Source organism: Typha latifolia, chromosome 10, assembly GCF_019914945.1.
Source record: "Typha latifolia isolate L0001 chromosome 10, TyphaL0001v2, whole genome shotgun sequence".
Taxonomy (NCBI): Eukaryota; Viridiplantae; Streptophyta; class Magnoliopsida; order Poales; family Typhaceae; genus Typha; species Typha latifolia.
The window spans coordinates 10,141,642-10,159,594 of NC_133095.1; the positions used below are offsets into that span (position 1 = coordinate 10,141,642).

At 35.6% G+C, this 17,953-nt stretch overlaps 1 protein-coding gene across 4 annotated transcripts; it reads right to left on the reverse strand.

Moving 5' to 3' along the window:
• Window positions 1-314: 314 nt before the first annotated feature.
• Window positions 315-15,770, reverse strand: LOC140796942 (uncharacterized). 4 transcript variants are annotated; one of them, XM_073150160.1, is made up of 12 exons: window positions 15,656-15,770; window positions 14,725-14,822; window positions 13,168-13,358; window positions 12,885-13,063; window positions 8,375-8,719; window positions 8,206-8,270; window positions 5,083-5,131; window positions 4,826-4,970; window positions 3,447-3,531; window positions 3,299-3,368; window positions 833-973; window positions 315-773 (listed from the first exon to the last, which is right to left on the reverse strand). In XM_073150160.1, the coding sequence occupies exons 2-12, from the start codon at window positions 14,811-14,813 to the stop codon at window positions 756-758; spliced, it is 1,377 nt and encodes a 458-aa protein (XP_073006261.1). In that variant the 5' UTR covers window positions 14,814-14,822; window positions 15,656-15,770; the 3' UTR covers window positions 315-755. The 4 variants fall into 4 exon arrangements, with proteins under 4 accessions (XP_073006261.1, XP_073006264.1, XP_073006263.1 ...); XM_073150163.1 differs by having other exon boundaries at window positions 315-755; window positions 15,656-15,763; XM_073150162.1 differs by having other exon boundaries at window positions 605-755; window positions 833-951.
• Window positions 15,771-17,953: the final 2,183 nt, after the last annotated feature.

Genomic DNA, 17,953 nt, shown 5'->3' on the forward strand with positions numbered 1-17,953 from the left:
TGAGAGCGGAAGAGAAAAAGGTAATTTTATTCATCAAATTAGGTAGTTAAAAATTTTCTAATGGAGGAGACTTAGTAATATAATTAGATAATTCAAGAGATATAGTAATATAAAGTGATAGTTAAAAGTTAAAATATAATTATCTTCTTTTCTTTTCTTTTTTTTCTTGGTGGCAAAATAGCATAAAGAAAAATTGCATATTTACTAATGAGTTTTTATAAAGCTACGTCCAAAGTTTATTGATGTCAACATGTCTTCGACCTATTACCATAATCAAGAATAACCTTAAAAGAAACTTGTCCACAATGTGAAGCTTGTTTATTAAACACATTCATTTACTTTCATTGAATCAATCAAATGAATTCAAGTACTTACAAGTTATTTACAAGTATGTCTTTTTTTTCCTATGATATGAAAAAATTATATATGCAAAATTCGCTCTACACGATCGTCCACTCATTCTCATCCAAGGTAGTTACGGCAGAAGAGGATGATCCATCCAGTTTTGGATTCTTCTTTGAAAAAATGGATACCTTCTTATCAAGTAGATGAGAAAATAAATGCATATGCTTCTCATCTGATTTCTTCTCATCCTTTGGGGCTCTTTTCCAAAATGGCTGTTTGTCTTTGCCCATGAAGTTCAGGTTGATTCTCTTGAAACGGCCTTTTGTTTCTACCAATGTTTCATCTGGCTGTTCCGTGATCATGATTGCGTCTTCTGGATGGACTATTATTGCCTCTATTGTTTCATACACCTAAAGGAGCATTCCATGCTGCAAGATATCAGTACTGGCATAGAATCATTAGAAGTTAATGCTAAAATATAAAATACCTTGCAAATATCATCCAACTTTTCCTTCGACAAGCCACCTTGGTATATTGAAATGATATATTCTTTGCACTCATGGAATAACTTGGACAAGTTGCTATCGGCAGGAACCATTCTCTCTCCTACTAGAAAGCCAACAGAAAGCTGATATTTTCCAACAAGTACCACGATATCACATATCAGTGCAACTTCAACAAGATTAACTTGAATGATTTAGTTATGATGGAAGAGAATTACCATTAGAAGTCAAAATGAATAAGTAAAAAGACAATACCCAGAATGACTGCATTTTTCCCATATAACACTCCACTCAGAGAACTGCCTCTCCCAAAAAAGGAAGGAAAATAACACTCCACTCAGATAATCATCCATGACTTTGGGGATCCATTAACTAGGACATCAGATAATAAATCACTAGTTGAACACTTGAACTTACCAAGTTCCCCTGGTAATCCAATTCTATGTTTACAACATCTCTGTATAATAAGAAACATCGATCACTCAGCATTTAGCATTGCTAATATATAAGATAAGATAGTTGTTGCATGTCCCTCACTAATTTTATCCTATCTCCAATTAATGATCTCAGAGAGAACTTATGCAAACTGAATTTGACCATGGTGATCATTGATGATTGTCAAGATTCAAAGATGAGTGCATTACAATCTAAGAAGAACAAGTTGTAGCTTGAGATATGAAATAGGATTTCAAATGTAGAAGTGTACTCGCAGTACAAGTCTATAAGATAGGGAAATTTATAATAACACCCTACATTTGTGTATATCATCATTTAGACCCTGCCTTTCGCCGAGAGTTAAACCTACCCTAACATCCGCTAAATAAATGTCACAAAAAAAAAAAAAAAAAATTCACTTCTTACAAACAATTTGAAATTAAATTCCAAAAATACTCTCCTATCCTTATGGGCCAGTTTTGTTGTTTGGTGTGGGTGCGGCACACGTTAATAAATTAAGTGTGTTTTGATCATTTGGCAAGTATGGTTACCTTAAACTATGCTCATGGTAATTCTGATTTAGGCAGACCTCAAGAGGGTGTCTTTTACTATGTTTTAATGGAGAGAACATGAGAGGAAGGAAGAGAAAAGAAAAGAAGAGAAAGGAAGAGAGAAAATAATTTTCTCTTCTCTTGTTTGGATATACCAGATAAAAGAAGAGTTCCTTCTCTCCTCTTTTGGAGGGAAAATAGAAGGGCCTGTTATAAACCCCCTTTTCTTTCCATTTATCTCCCTTCCTCCTCTATTCTCTCATAAAAAATCTATCCAAATAAGAGAAGATCTCTCTCCCCTTTCTCTTCTCATATCTCCTATTCTCTCAATCCAAAAGGGCAGGGTTGGATTATGGAGCACTAAAAAGTATGGCGTAAAACTGTAATAAACACAAAAGACCATTTATAAGCCTCTCTAAAAGAGATAATAGGAAATTTATTAAGTTACATTACTATGTTCACTTAGAAATGAGTCCAACAATCTGCTTCAATAATGTAGGACGGATATAAGGAAGAAACAATCAATGAAGAAAGACCAAAGATAAGCTATGAATTTCAGCAGAAGAACAAAATGATACAAAAGAGGGAGAAGAAGAGAACAAGTGAAAAAGTTTTAGATCTAAATCCTGATTTAATGAACAAATCCACATGAACTGCAACCCAAAAGCTGACTTTACAAACCAACATAGCTGATGACACCAAGTTAGACAAAACAATGAATACAGTACCCTGCTGTCTTCTGAACAGGTCAAGCTACCATGTGAAAAGCTAGTAAGTTGGAGGAGCTAAAAGCTCTCTTGAATTGTAAAGAGAGCATTTCTGAAGCTCTTCTCAGAGACCAAAATGGATGGAAAAGGTATAAGAAGACCCAAAAGACCATTTGAAACATTCAGGTGACATTTTTCCTTTTTTTTCTAAAGAAGCAGCTATGTCCCAAATAATGGAAAAGAAATTAGAAGATTTTCCTGGGCTTAATTTTCAGTCATACTAATAAAGTAATAAGTCATTAATTTGTTCAACTTAAATTAGTCCTCTCAGAGGGAATGCAACAAAATTTCAGTGTCCTTTTATAGTTTTATCATTTTATAATCTCTTGTCCTTTTCAGCAGCCGAATACGGACTCTGTAGCAGGGGAAGCTTTCCACAATCAAAGCAAAGAATTGGCTTCCACCGCTAACAGAAGGGTTTAAAAGTGAGCTATTACCATCTTGAGGCATATGCAACGAAGGTTGACAGGAGGTGCTCATTACAACTTACAAGAAAAAATAAAAATACTAGCAGAAATTCAAAAGGCATGCAAGTAAATGATCTCGACAAATTGGACTTTGGTAGTTAGTTCCTCCTTTGTTACTTCTGTTACTGCTAAAATTACACAAACAGAAAGAAAATGATAACAAGCTGAATTCAAGGAAAAAGCACTTGAAGTGGTGAAAGAATTTACATAAGTAAAGATAGAGAACAGACCATTGTATTTAATAGCTGCTCAAATAGCTTTGATGGTTGGATGTCCTCCAAGGTTGTAAAGATGCTTTCGCTGCAACATCAAATAAGTGAAATGATGTCTTATAACATTTCAAAGAAGAATTCCTCAGCTAATTAGATGTCTGCTTACACTGATAAATCCTCATCAAAAAGTGGAGTTTGTTCAACAGCAGGCAATGCTTTGGCAGTTTCCCATAATTCACGCCACAAGTTACCTAGTAACCAGAATAACTTTTATAAGGAAGATGCTATTGTTGCCCTTCATAGTGGTATTGATATAGAACAACTAGAGTAGAATACTCTAGGCAAACCAGCAAACTAATATGACTTGATACCAACCTAACATCACTCTCCAAAAAATGTGTGCAAAATATTTTGAACGATGAAAGAAAGAATTGGATTTGTTATATCATCTCTCAAGCTAGATGTTTGAGAGCTATATAATTTATAGATTTTGAGTTGTGCTTCTGGCTCATGCAACAAAGGATCAACCTCCATTATTTGAACTACACTGATCAAAGTCTAGCAGAAATGAGAAACATATTAGTCTTAAATATATATTAGAGGAAAATGCTGAAAAGATGTTAGTAACAGAAAATCAAACATCCAAGCAATGCTATCATTCTTGATGCACAATAAAGCTGATGATGCCTTTCTTGAGATTTCATATCTAAACTGTCACAGTGTAAATTCAAAAATCTTCCAGCAAAGTTTTGTTTTCATGGAAGAACAACTTCAAACTCTTACGAAGCAAGTTTCAATAAAAAACATGGCAGCAACAGACATTAAAAAAGTTCTTAAACTTATAAAACCATTTCAAGAACCTAAATCCATCCTATGTTCTTTCCTGGAATAAACTGAGGTCAATCAGCTAAGTAGATTCGAGAGCACTAAAATAGTCAATCTGGATGCCATTAGAATGGAAAAGTTCTGCATAAATATTAAAAAGTACTTATGGAAGAAGTTTGAATTGTATATGGACTTTGAGGGTGCCACTTAGTGACAGTAAAGCTTGCCCCTAGCATTCACAAAATCATAGGTTCAATCTTGGAAACAGCCTCTTCAGAAATAATGGTAAGGCTGTGTACATCCTTGCTTCTAAGACCCAACACTTGCGGGAGCTGTGGCGCCCTTTTTATGAGAACTATTGAGGCATCAATGTACTTGATCTGAATTCAATTTTTTTTATTCATGATATCATATATTAGATTAGTTCTTGACAGTTTTGGTAGTGTTTTTGGTTGGAAGTTTGTATGCCTGTGTGTGTATGTGAGAGAGAGAGAGAGAGAAGACTAGACGAGTAGTTTATTGCTTAGAAAATCTAGAAAAACAGAAATAGTAATTGTCACATGATAATGAAGTTAATTGCGGGAAGTTCATAAGATCAAATAGAAATTGTAACCTTGATAAGATACATTATATAGATAAGATAATTGCACATTTATGAAAGAGGACAATCTGAATATTAACAAATTATAAAATCATTTTCGAGTGAACATGCTTCCTCACCCTTTTTTCGCATTCTCTCACTTAGTCGACCATGTTTAGATGAGCCATCTCCATCAAAAGAATTGTCAGCTAGACCATCTTCAGTCCAGTCTGGTGGGGAGTGCCATCTAATAAAATCTTCAAGGACACATCCAGGATTTGCAGCCTGACGGATAAATACATGTTCACTAAAATGCATAACTCAACAATCCATACAAATTAAGACATTCAAAAAGAGATGGACATCTATTTTATTATTGGTGTAGATTCGACCTTGCCTTGAAAGCTTGCATGTCAGATAGAAGTTGAGAGCACCCAGCACCAACACTGAGAATTAGAAATATGAAGAGCCATCAAAACTAATTGCTCTAGTTCCAGGAAGAGTAAATTTAGCACAATGAATGTTGAACCCAACTATCATTTTATTATTTGACAACCCTGCTATGTTACAATTATATTTCATGAACAACTCTTAACTTGCCTTATCTTATCAATGAAGCTCATAGTTTTATTAATCTAGAAATGTGCAAGTTCCTCTTCAATAATAATCCGTTAGATGAATAAATATGCTTTCGAAGTAAACATGTTCCACACGTAATACTAGTCTAATGCTATAAAGCTCATAGATACCAACATAATTCTTAGGTCAAAATCCAACCAGTGCAAGTAAATAAGAGCAAGAGGTACATATTTCGATCATTCTCATGTTTTACAAACTTTTTCGCAATCTAATTCTATTATGAAACATGCAGATCAATGTGGCTTTCTCAAACAAGCAGCTAAGAAGCCAATTGTGACAAGTGGGACTTCATATGTAGAGTCAAGCATGTGCTGTGAATTATGAATGCTGTCAATATCATTGTCTTTCATTTCAGCTGTGGAAGTATAAATTTAATCAATCAATTGAAAAGACATGTTGAAAGGTGCTAGAAACAATAAAGTCTCACACACTCACTAACTAAATTAATTATATAAAAATTATATTGCATATTCAATAGACTAGCTGGTTATGCAATAGTGAGTCGGAAGCCCAGGTACCTGGAATGCAGAAAAGAACATAACACTAGACCGACAATGCCATTAAGTATATAGAGATATCCATTCAAAATAACCCACATGTTTTCTCTCATAAGTCAACTACCCGTATATACAATACACAACCATGTGTATAAGCATACAGATAACTGTCAATTAAAGAGTATGTAATTTACTGAATAAGGGCACTCTCACAAGTATTTCATAATTCATGCTATAAGTATGTCCACAGGACAACCAGACATAATAAGAGGAAAAGATAAGAGCAGCAATTCTATATTCGAGGGATTTAAGTTCAAATTCTAGAATGCAGAAAAAATATATATAATTGGCTAAAATATCAGAAAGTTAAAAGTCCAAGAGATAGAGGATGAAATATTAAGTATTGACACCCCGGAGGGTTATTATTCATTAACTAACCAGGGCAGATTGTTCACTGGCTAGTACATGATGAGAAAATTATGCAATATCATTCTGTCCACTTGTCCAATATTTTACTTCTTCAAAAGTAAATAACTACACTCAATGAAGATCCTTATACAAAAAATTCAGCATCTGTAAGACAAGTAGAAACTCATATCCTTAGGTCCCTTGACTCAATAAACTAAGAGTGACTGTGTCCACTAGAGGAGTTCAACCTTTTATTGGACTACCTATGTATAAAATTCTTGCTGGAAGAGTTTAACGAAGGGTGTAAACCAGCCGAGCTTGATGAAGCCTAGATTTAGTCAACCATGGCTTGAAATTAATTTCGAGCCTAAGATTGATGTTCAATCTTGGGTTGTTTAGTTTCAATATGAGCTCAAATTTGAGCCTAGTTGACCTCGAACTTTAATGAGTATCTTGAGCCAATAATTCAGATGAATTCTTATTATTTCAAAAGGCAGTTGCAGAGACTGCCTATGCAGCTTCATAAGCGAGAGCAGAGTCTCAACCATCTCACATATGCATAATGCGGTCCCATATATGGTCCGAGTCTGACCCCATATAGGCCACATATGAACCACATACATATATGCGACAGTCGGCATATGCAGCCACATATGGATCACATCTGTATATGCGGCACTCCACACATGCGGCCACATATGGACCACATACATATCTGCGGCTACACATTGACTGCCAACCAAATATATATGTGCCCTCATATGCATACAAAAGCGATATGTTGTAATGTTGAGTAGTAATTAAGGTTTCATAATAATGTTTTATTGATTAATTTTGTTGGTACAACTTACCATATTTGAAAATATTTATTGATTAGCATCATTCGTGGATAGGATATTATGAAGATTATTCTTCGTAACTTTACTATTTATTAGCTTGTTATGCTAAAATATTCAATACACTAGCCAGAATAATTATATATAAGTTATTTTTAATATTTTTCTAGACCACATGCACCTGCATATTGCATATGCGCTATGTAGTCACATGATAACCCACACACTGCCGGCAGTTTTCACAACATTAGAATTCAATATGTTACAAGCTTGACCTGGGTTTAATCGAGTAAATTCAAGCTTGACTTTAACTCATTTAAGTTAGGCCTAAGTTTATCGAGCTTGTATTTGAACCCAATTTGATTTAGATTAATCTTTGCTGATATAACTAATTCCGTTTTATGGTGTCTTACATCTTTTCATCCATGCATATTTATCATATTTTATGTATTTTGAGCCTTACTGAACCAAGCTTGATCAACCCAAACTTTGCTCAAGCTTTGAGTGGAATTACTTTTGAACTTAAAAACTATGATCAAGCTCAGCTCATTTACATTCAATCCTAAATTGAGCCAAGCTCAAGCTCAGTTCAAACAGCTTGGTTATTTTGAGAGTCCTAGGTTAACCACCTCATCAAGTGCATCCTGTCTTTACTGGAAGTCACTATTTTCATCGAAAAAATGGATTTTCTTCTGCTTACTTTACTGGGTGCACTCTTGCCTTTCCAAACCCACTGTTTCAACTATATAAGTTAGAGCATAAAAATAAGTGATAAAAAGAAGAAAAACATATAAACCAGTTCAACATTCTTAAGGAGGAATCTGTAATCAATCGCCTCAGATCTTAAAATTAAAAATGCCATAAAAATTTACCAGTTATTTTGTCCTTTTCACTTTTTCAGTATTAGTGACAAACTTAAGCATGTGTTAATTTAAGCATTCAGTTAAAATAATCCTAATTGTGAACCTAAAGTCAACTTGCAAGAACTTGGGAGAACCATATCTGGGGTAAATATAACAGAACAAACATACTTCCTGTTACATGAGAAAGCTTCAACATACATAAATTCTAGTTCTAGAGAAAATATCAAAGAGCACTTCAATCAGTTAATGTAACATTGCAGATATACACCATACAGACCTTCCAGTCCTCAGCACAAATTCTTCTGTTTCTTTGATAAGTTCTTCTGTCAGGACTGGGCCTTCCTGCATATAAATAATGGCTAATTGCTCAGAACACCAATTAGTATTATGAAACCACGCCCTCCAAGACCCAAGGAATATTTGGCAAAAGAAGGTAATATGCATACCTGCAAAACCGGGGAGTATATGGGCTCACCAGTTTCTAACATTGTCAAGTTTTGAGATGGACAATCAGCACCAAGTCGAATAACATAATCTCCAACACTATTTTTAGCGTAGAACTTGTTGTGCAACGAACATTTCTGTGGAGAATCACCTGAATGTGAATTGTCAAGACTTTTTTGTTTCAGGACGGAATCGAGTTCCTCCTTAGCGATAGCTCTTCGCTTTTTCCTAGCAATGCAGCAATTTATTACTTGCAACTGCTGATGCAGGAGACAGGAATTCAAGTCAGGATCCGCATCCAGTGGCATTCGAGGTATCGGTTGTCCTTTACACCATAGTTTTCTTAACTGTAGGTATAAAGAAGTCATTCAGTGACTGCATGAAAAGTGTGGAAGAAATACCAAACTCCATGTTCTGTGTCTAAAAGTTGGTTACTAGTGATTATCATGGGTCCTATCACTAATCTCGCAAGGGTAAACATGACAGTATATTTTATCTAAATGACCTTGAGCTAAGGACCACATTTCTGTTAGGTTGGTGGTTGTTATTAGGAAGTGAAAATTCAAAGTTTTACTAGATTGGAGAGTCTAATAAATTTGTAGAAATCTTCACAACGTAAATATTTGACAGATCCGCCTAAAATTGAGAATTTAGTCGACACTAAATCATTAGCTTGGTTCTTCTAGATGACTCGCCATTTCCCTCTTCTTATCCTATCAACCATACACTGACAGAAAATGAGAACAGCTAAGGGTGTGGACGCCACATGTTAAAGGAAGAGAGAAAAATAATGGACTCTTTTGATGTTTGTGTGAAGTCTAACTTGGCTCTTACCTTTTTCAATAGGCTCATTGGAAGTCAGTCTACTATAAACTACTATACCTAGATAAAGGTGCTTCCTCACTTGCTAATTACCTAAAATTCTATTATCACGCAGGCTTTTAATCTTGATCAATTATAATAGATTTTGGTACAATTTCTTGCATGCAACAGTTTCAAAGAATAAAATCCTTTCTGCTATTATGCATCTTCTTTCCCCTCAGTTGTCACAACTATTTTTATTTATCTGTTCTCTAAAATACTATATCAGATGTTCTTTTGTATTGATAACACTACAATGTATAAGCTTAGAGGCTATTAAGTCTGTTCATGTATAAAATACTTTATCAGGTCTGTTCGTGTCTATGTTGAAATTAACCTATCCAAACCCTTGAAGAAAGGAACCCACCTGGAGAACGAGAAGAATTATTTTCAAAAGGTTGTGTATGAATAAATCCCCGTGGTTTTCTATAAGTGTGGAATGGATGGACATCACCTTATTGAAGTAAAGCTCGGCCTCAGATGGTTACTTCTCAATCCCCCTAGGTCATGGTTGTTGTGAAGGCCTTGTCATTGCCTGGCTCTGCCCCCCAACTGGAAGTTCAAGCTACTCCTACAGTGGGATCTACCAGCATTGTTGAGCCGGTTGTTAGTTCTATTGGTCAAGCTGAAAAAGAGGACCCCTTTCTCTTTGGGCCTTGGCTAATAGTCCTATGGCGCTCCGATCGTAGTGGCTCTCACGGCGTCAGACAAGCAGCTGCTCTAGCTTGGCATGGCAAGCCTTGAGTCGGGCCAACACCAGGGCTGACTAGTGGTAACTCTGTGTCAGGGACTCCTATCCGGCAGCTACTCCTATCGAGGAGCAGGGCATAGGCCAACCTTGACAATCAGGTAAGGAATCCTCATCCGACATTTCATGTGGTAGATGCAAAGCTCGACATGAGAAGGGACATGATGCTGATCGGTCCACCTCTAACTCGGTTAGTGTACTTGTTCATGCTAGTGGAGGTGATCCGTTAGATTACAATAGTGTGGTACCCAAGGTGTCCTTTCCTAATGCATTGGAAAGTGTAAGAATTTGGTGAATCCTTCTAGGTCGCATCATATTGATCAAGGTGCTCTCTTCCTCATGATGGGCCCTCTTTACCTGGCCTAAGGTAAGGGTTGGTGAGTGGTCTATCGGGATTGAATTTGGAGCTTTCCTTGAGCAAATTTAAAAAGATTCTTATCATGTTTGGAGGTTTAAGTCATAGTTCCCAAAATCGACCAATCTGAATTGGTAATCAATCTCGAGTCGGGTCGGCCAGAATCAATCCCAATCCTGACTAGTGACTAATTTAGGTCTGATATCAGCAAATATTGATCAAGGTGCTCTCTTCCTCATTTTGTCTTTAGTTCTTACACTTCAATATGAGTGATTTTTATTTTCTTATTTTTATGTTCTTTTTTCTAAATATTTTAGAAATTTTCTTATATTTTTAAATAACATTTAGAATTTTACATAATTAAAAAAGTATAATCGATATTGATAGCTAATACAACAGATACTGCCGGTATGCATGGTTCACAGGAGCGGCCGATTCAGGCCCTATCCAAACTCTCTCTCTCTCTCTCTCTCTCTCTCTCTCTCTCTCTCTTTCTTTTTTTCTTTCCTTATTATATAGTCATTGATTTTCTTACATAGAGATCTAGCTCCGGCAAACTTTGGCGACATAAATCTAACTCCGGCAAACTCTGGTATATAATTTTTAATTGTGTTTCTTTATTTCTTTCAGTTTTTTTTTCTTTCATTCTCAATCTCTTTCTTCTTCTTCTCTTTTCTTCTTCACTGCACTATAATTTTTCTTTTTTTTGTTTGGTTTTCTTCTCCTCATTTTCTCTCTAATCTCTTCTTCTTTTCAGTTTTCACTGCACCATAGTTTTCTTTCTTTATTTTTTTACTTTTTGTCATTTTTTCTAAATTTTTAGAAATTTTTCTGTATTTTTAGATAATATTTAGAATTTACATAATTAAAAAAGTCTAATATGATCCAAGCAACCGATACGGGTGATCCGGCCAATACGTATCATTTTTTCAAAAGACTGATCCAGATTCCGATCCTGATTTTTTGAATATTGTCGATATATATCATTTTTTCTAGTGGCTAATCCCAATCCAAGCATTGAGTTTCAAAACCTTGGTTTAAGTCAAATCTAGTAGATTGAAATAATCCCTAAGACATAGGTCATAAGTGGCTTATCAGATGGCACATATATTCATGAGCCGTGTCTGTGTTTAGAAATTTCACCCTATATAATAAATGAGCCGTATTCATGTTAAAATTACCCAAACCCAACCCAAGCCCGAACCTCGCTAACCCAACCTGTTTATTACCCCTAGTAAACGACCAATGCCTCATGAGGTAGAGGACCCGTAAAACTAAATAATGTCAAATTATCCTCTTAATTCATAGAAAATTATCAAGAACAAGAACGTTAATGCAATATGGAAAAAAATCACAGTATCACGAAGATAAAACAAGAAAAATTGACATAAGTTAGGCAGATGAAATCAAGATAGGTAAGCAAACTAACACTTCTTCTCAAGAATGTGTAAACAGTCCCATGAGCCAAAAGTGACCAAATAAAACCCTAAATAGTATATAACCTCAGATTTCCTCTAAATTAACTAAGAATGTTAATCTTGAAAAATAGATATCACGAGAGGGACAGTGAAGACGGAGAAAAATGGAGGCAATTGATGTAGGTATTGTCAAATTGTGAAATAGAGTAGGTAGCAGATAAGGTTAGTGGTCAAATCAGTTTGTAGAGTTACTGAGTTAATTATTTTGATGTGGGTAAATAGATATTTGATATTCTAATATGAATCTGACCAAATATATAACTATATCCGTACCCTGATCCAGAAATTTTCTCAAAACTCTTTATGTATCTTGATCATGGAATTCGGGGTGAATAGAGTTTTCATATCAATATCTGGGCTGATTCAAATACGGAATTAGTTCAAGTCAGATTTAATCTGACCCGTTTTCACCCCTGCCTAAAACTTATTTTAAGGCCCTAAAAGGATTTAAAGATTATTTTTTCAGCATATCAAGACTATTCAATATGTCAATGACACAATAATACACCTACTCAACATGACATGCCAGCTATATGAACCTTGCCAAGCCAAGATCGACATGTCCCATACCACTGGCATGCCAATCCATGCTTTTAGAATAATGGAAAAGTTTGTGGTTAATATTCACATAAACAGGACAGTGAACAGTACTTTCAGTGCCTCATTACTGTCAGCATGACACAGTACCCAGAACAGTATTTCGATACAAAACCTTATTTCTCAATTTCCAAAATACCAAATAATCAGATGTGGCCAAATATTCCTTTAGAATTAATCAATGGAACAATCAAAGCCAATATTGGTTGTCTGTATTGAAGACCTGCTTCCCAGCTTAATTCTTGTGTCCATCGCGACAATATTTTCCATGCAAAGGTCAATCTTCTCATTATACACCATCACATTGGTCCCTCCTTAGAAATCAATCTTCCCTAAATCTCTTAAGCACATACTCTCTAAAGGAATCACACTCAAAAGTAAACAGAATCACAAAATAATAGTAAGTCATCAGCCGAAGGGATATATGCAAGTCTATTTATTTTGAGAAAGAATACATGAAAGACTCTACTTACTTCGAGAATAATACAGCGCCAAAAGGATGCTGCCTTATGTAGAGAATTAAGGCCACCAATAGCATTGGAGATTTGATAAACAAAGCTTTCTGGTGGTGCACCATGGAAATCCTTTAACAGAGAGGACCTAGAATGTACTCCTGAGCTACATATATTTTTTCTTTGGGGAGTGTATTCCTCTGCAAATATATCCAAAAGTTTATGAGGACAGAGAAATATGCATCAACACATATTTAGGATGTAAGAGACTGAAGATCAAATAACAAAACAGTCAGGAACATACCTGATTCAAACAGAGAGCATATGAAAGAATGGACTTTATCATCTACAGATAATTTGGAGAATAATTTATCTTCCTTTTCACGAAGAACAAGTGATTTTACAGCAGACAAGCTCAAGCCTGTCTTTTCTTTCATTGGTGGGGAATCACCAAATTGCAGAAGATCATTCATTGAACCGAAATTTTTTCCAGTCCTACAGGTACGTGAGAAAACCTTACCAAGTTGACAAATACCACAAAGTGAAACGTTGAAAGAAAAGAGAATTTACGGAGACATTGAATTTTGATAGCTCAAAGAAAGAAAGAAAGAACATTGCAGGAAAATCAGTGTAACTTTGTGTGAAAAAGGAATGGAAAAGTTGACAAGTGTTACAATCATAATGTTGGACAAATTACAGGTTTTATGAAGCACCATAATCATAAAAAATCCTTATCGTTCAAGTCCTACTAGAATTTGTATACCTCAAATATTAAAGCCTAATGGTTCTTCATCTACATTTACTCTAAAACAATTAATAATCACAAACAAGTTTTGGAGACATTCCGTCATCATCCCTAATCTTGTTATCCCAACAACAAGAATTGTGAGATATATATATATATATATGATTATTTATTCAGTTTATCTCTCTCTCTCTCTCTCTCTCTCTCTCTCTCTCTCTCTCTCTCTCTCTCTCTCTCTCTCTCTATTTGTTGATTTTGGACATCTTTAATCTGAAGAAAAAAAAACACCATTCTGAAATAATCAAGTGTTGATCATCTTATTGCTAACTTTATTGATCTTCATCTTGTATTTCAATTGTTAGTCTAAAATATCAAGCAATCGTCCCTTTTCTACTGAAGAAAAATATATAAAATTTTAATTCTCCTTTATTTCCCTAAAGATTAAATGAAGCAGTTCTAAGACAGAACTCTCTAAACACTTTTCAACTCACTGTTGAGATAATTGTTTATTATATATCCATACAGGATTATTCTATGAATGTATCACTATTCACTAAAACAACTTTACATTGCTTCAGATTTTCATGTTTAGCATTCTTCTTAATAAACTAATGAAGCTATGCTTTTATCTACTCATACCACTCATAAAGAATAAGTGACGCAAAAGTCATGTTTTTTGCATTTGTACCCTAACAATTCCTTATGTGAGTGTATACCTGTCTAACTTGAGGGATATCTATTGCCTAAAAAAAATTAGATTTTAAGAGGCATTCATACAAAACCAAGTATTTTGAGGGGTGTACATAGAAACATCAACTTTACAGCGTTATAACCGTAACTAGAGGATTTCAGAAGGGTTTGCATACACAAACCCAAAAATCAATTACAATGTTTTATGGATGTCCAACAGAAATCACACAATGCACCAGTACCAAGGAGTGATTTCATTCAAATACAAGTTCCTTATGTGGAAGAGGATGAACAAAACCAAAGTGGGAAGTAGTCAGAAAAAACATGACAGCATTTTATTTGACTCAGTTTCCTAGCAAGATCTATGCAGATTATGCTAAATATCACAAAAAAGCAAAGAATAATTCAACAGATACAAGAACTCACTCAACAGCCAAAGCCAACTGTTTAATTACAGAAGCTGAAGGAATGGTCAGTTTTCTAGATAAACTTGAGCTGCCTTCAACGGGGTCCATCTTGAGAACCTGGAAATGCAAGAGCAAATGTAATGGCAAAACAACATGCTATCCCTTAAATAAAAAGCACAGATAGAAGTCAATAGGATATGGAGTACAACCATTTATTTATGAATTATGCCAAAACATCAGACAATAAAAATTAAATGCCCAAATCATTGTCCTTGCATATTCTATCAAGCATTTGTAATTTATATATACTTTCATCAAAGATTCAGAAGAACAGTGAGACAAACTACTATACTTCTTGCAGGCATGAGTAGTCTAAAATCTAAATCAATATTCTAAGCTGTTCCACGAATTTCCCCACATGATCCTTAACCTGATCTGCTGATCAACGCTCTTGTTTTAACTTGGGACTTTGCATAACCAACGGTAGCAAAAAGAAATTCTTTAAAAAAATAATAATAATAATAGAATGGTCTGTCTAAATACCAGGTTTAATTAGAAAATTGCAATGCCGGTACATACAAGTATGCAACAATCAGGGAATTCGCTTCCCCATTGGCAGTGCATGAAACTACCCGACATGCAGCCTTTTAGGGTCCTAAAATAGTATGATCGGGGTAAATTATTCTTCAACAATAGATATTGGTGTAACGCATGAAACTGCTTGTAGAATCAAGAATTAAAGACATCATTAAGACCAAAAAAGTTCTAAACTTAATAGAACAAAGCGCAAACATAATCAAGATCAGCATAGAACCGCGGGGGCGGATGTGGCGGTGGACGAGGGGGAGAAAAGTAGCCGTGTGCGGTGGAGCTGGCCGGTGACTGGTGGTGGCGATATATATATATACAGAGAGAGAGAGAGAGAGAGAGGGGCGATAGAGATCACTCACTGTCGCCGCCGCCGCAGTCGCCGTCCGCCGGTGATCGGGAGTCGTCACGGGAGCGCGAGAGAGAGAGAGAGAGTCGAAGAGAAGAAGAAAACGATTGGGGATCAGGGATTTGGTTTTGATTGAGTGGGGGGAGGGGGCGTTTCTTTCATTTTATTAGTTAAATCCGACCCGCCATAATCACACCCGATCCGCAAATGTTACCCGATCGGTGAACCGAGCACAACCATAAGGTCCATAGGTAGGGGTGGCAAAACTTGACCTGACCCGATAACCCGACACGATAACCCGACTGTTAATCGGGTTTGGGTTTAGATTAATCGGGTTCGGGTCATAAACGGGTCAACCCGCCTAACCCGATTATTAATCGGGTCGTGTTCGGGTTTATGCCTCTGACCTGCTTGACCCGTTTAACCTGTTTAAGTAAACGGGTCGGGCGGGTCGGGTCGACCCGCGAACCCGCGAACCCACCACACACATATATATTCTAAATTTCTAATTTTACCCAAATACCCTCCTACCCTAAAACTCAAGTCACCCAAATACTTTGGCCAAAGTCCCAACTCCTCAATCCCCACACCAGCCCGCCGTCGCCCCCTTCCCATCTACACCCAAGCTCCTTGCGTCGCGCCGCCGGACACCCGAGACCCTCGCACCGCCGGACACCCGAGAGGAGACAAGGTTCGATCTCGTCTCCTCTCTGTTCCTCCTCTTCTTCTACTTGTTTTTTTTTCTTATTTTGTTTTTTCTCGAAATATATGGGGTTCATTTTTCTTCCAAATAATCTGAAGGAAGAAAGGTGTTGTTCGACATTTTTGTGTTGTTATATTTTGTTGTTGTCGAAGGTATTTTTGGTTGTACAGTTAATTTGAAAATGTAATATCTCCTCATCTGCCTCCGAACCTTTTTTTTAGCAATATAGGTTGGCTAGAGTACAACTCAAAGATGAAATGACTCAAAAAGAATTGACATATTTTTATAACCGATAGTCAACCGGAAGACAACCATCTGAAATTACACATTGCTTGTATGAAATATTTCAGATCATGTTTGGCAGGAAGTTCTCACAACTAAGACATCAGTGGACTCTTACCTCTGTAAGATCTGTGCCATTTAGCCGAAGCGACCAAAATGACTAACCTAAAGAAGGTCAACTCATTATTCAAGCATGAGAAAATGTGAACACTAGAGTTCTATCTTGATGTGAACCTTGTTACTATTGTTTTAGTATGTCCATGTGCTTATATTTTTCTCTTGCAATAGATGGCCTTTATTTGTTGATGATAAGTTACTATTGCTGTCATGTCTCTTTTGCCTATTCTCTATTGGGTACATGATGAGTTTCGCTTATTTGATTCGGAAAGGCAAACGATCTCTTTTATTTATGTTGGTTATTTCCCATTTAGCTGTTAGCTAGCATGAAGCCAGTGGCAAATTTTATCATCTTGCTTGAATCACAATGACTGAAGGATTAGAAGCTCCATTTTCAACTCCTTGATATTTCTTCCAGGAGATGCTCTATTTACCCAATGTTGTTTCTTTATGCATTTTGTTATATTTTTTTTAAAATTTGAGAAAAGTCTATAGGCAAAGATTTTATTTATTCAATGTATTCTTTTCATATCACTATTACAATAGTCTCAATTTTCAGAGATACTGAGGAAAAAAGTCTTTTGTGATCAATACTCTGATAGAAGTATAGGTCTGATATTTGTCCATGAATTAAGATCTTTTCTGGCTTTGGTGTACATTTGTATTTGTTTATTCAATTACATTCTTTTCTCCTCTGGCCTTTTCTGCACTATGAGTGGCCAAAAGTGAGCGTACAATTGCTGATTGTTGAATCATGCATATACTTATTGTATTTTTAGCCATTTCTCCATAAATATATGAGAGATCTCACTTGTTTTAATAGCCCTTTACATCAAGACCGTATCCTGCTTTGAATTGCGGCTCAATTAACATATTATTTAAATAGATCAATAGTCATGATTTTTTTTCAGAGAGAAGGAAGGATTCCAGTGTTATAATAAAAAATTTGCATAGTAGCAAATGCATCAGAAAGATCTATTTCAGAATTTCAATTAATTAGCGATTTAGCACACCATTCAGATTTAGCACACCATTTAGCCAAGTTCAGAAAGATCTATTTTTTTAATTTCTTGTTTGATATATTTAGTCAAGTTCATCTTACTTGATTTTAGTTCAATTTAATTTAGTTTCATAACTTTGGTTCCATGTTATGATATTATTTTTCTTGCTTTCATTTTAGTTATGGGTGATGATAGTATGGAGATATTT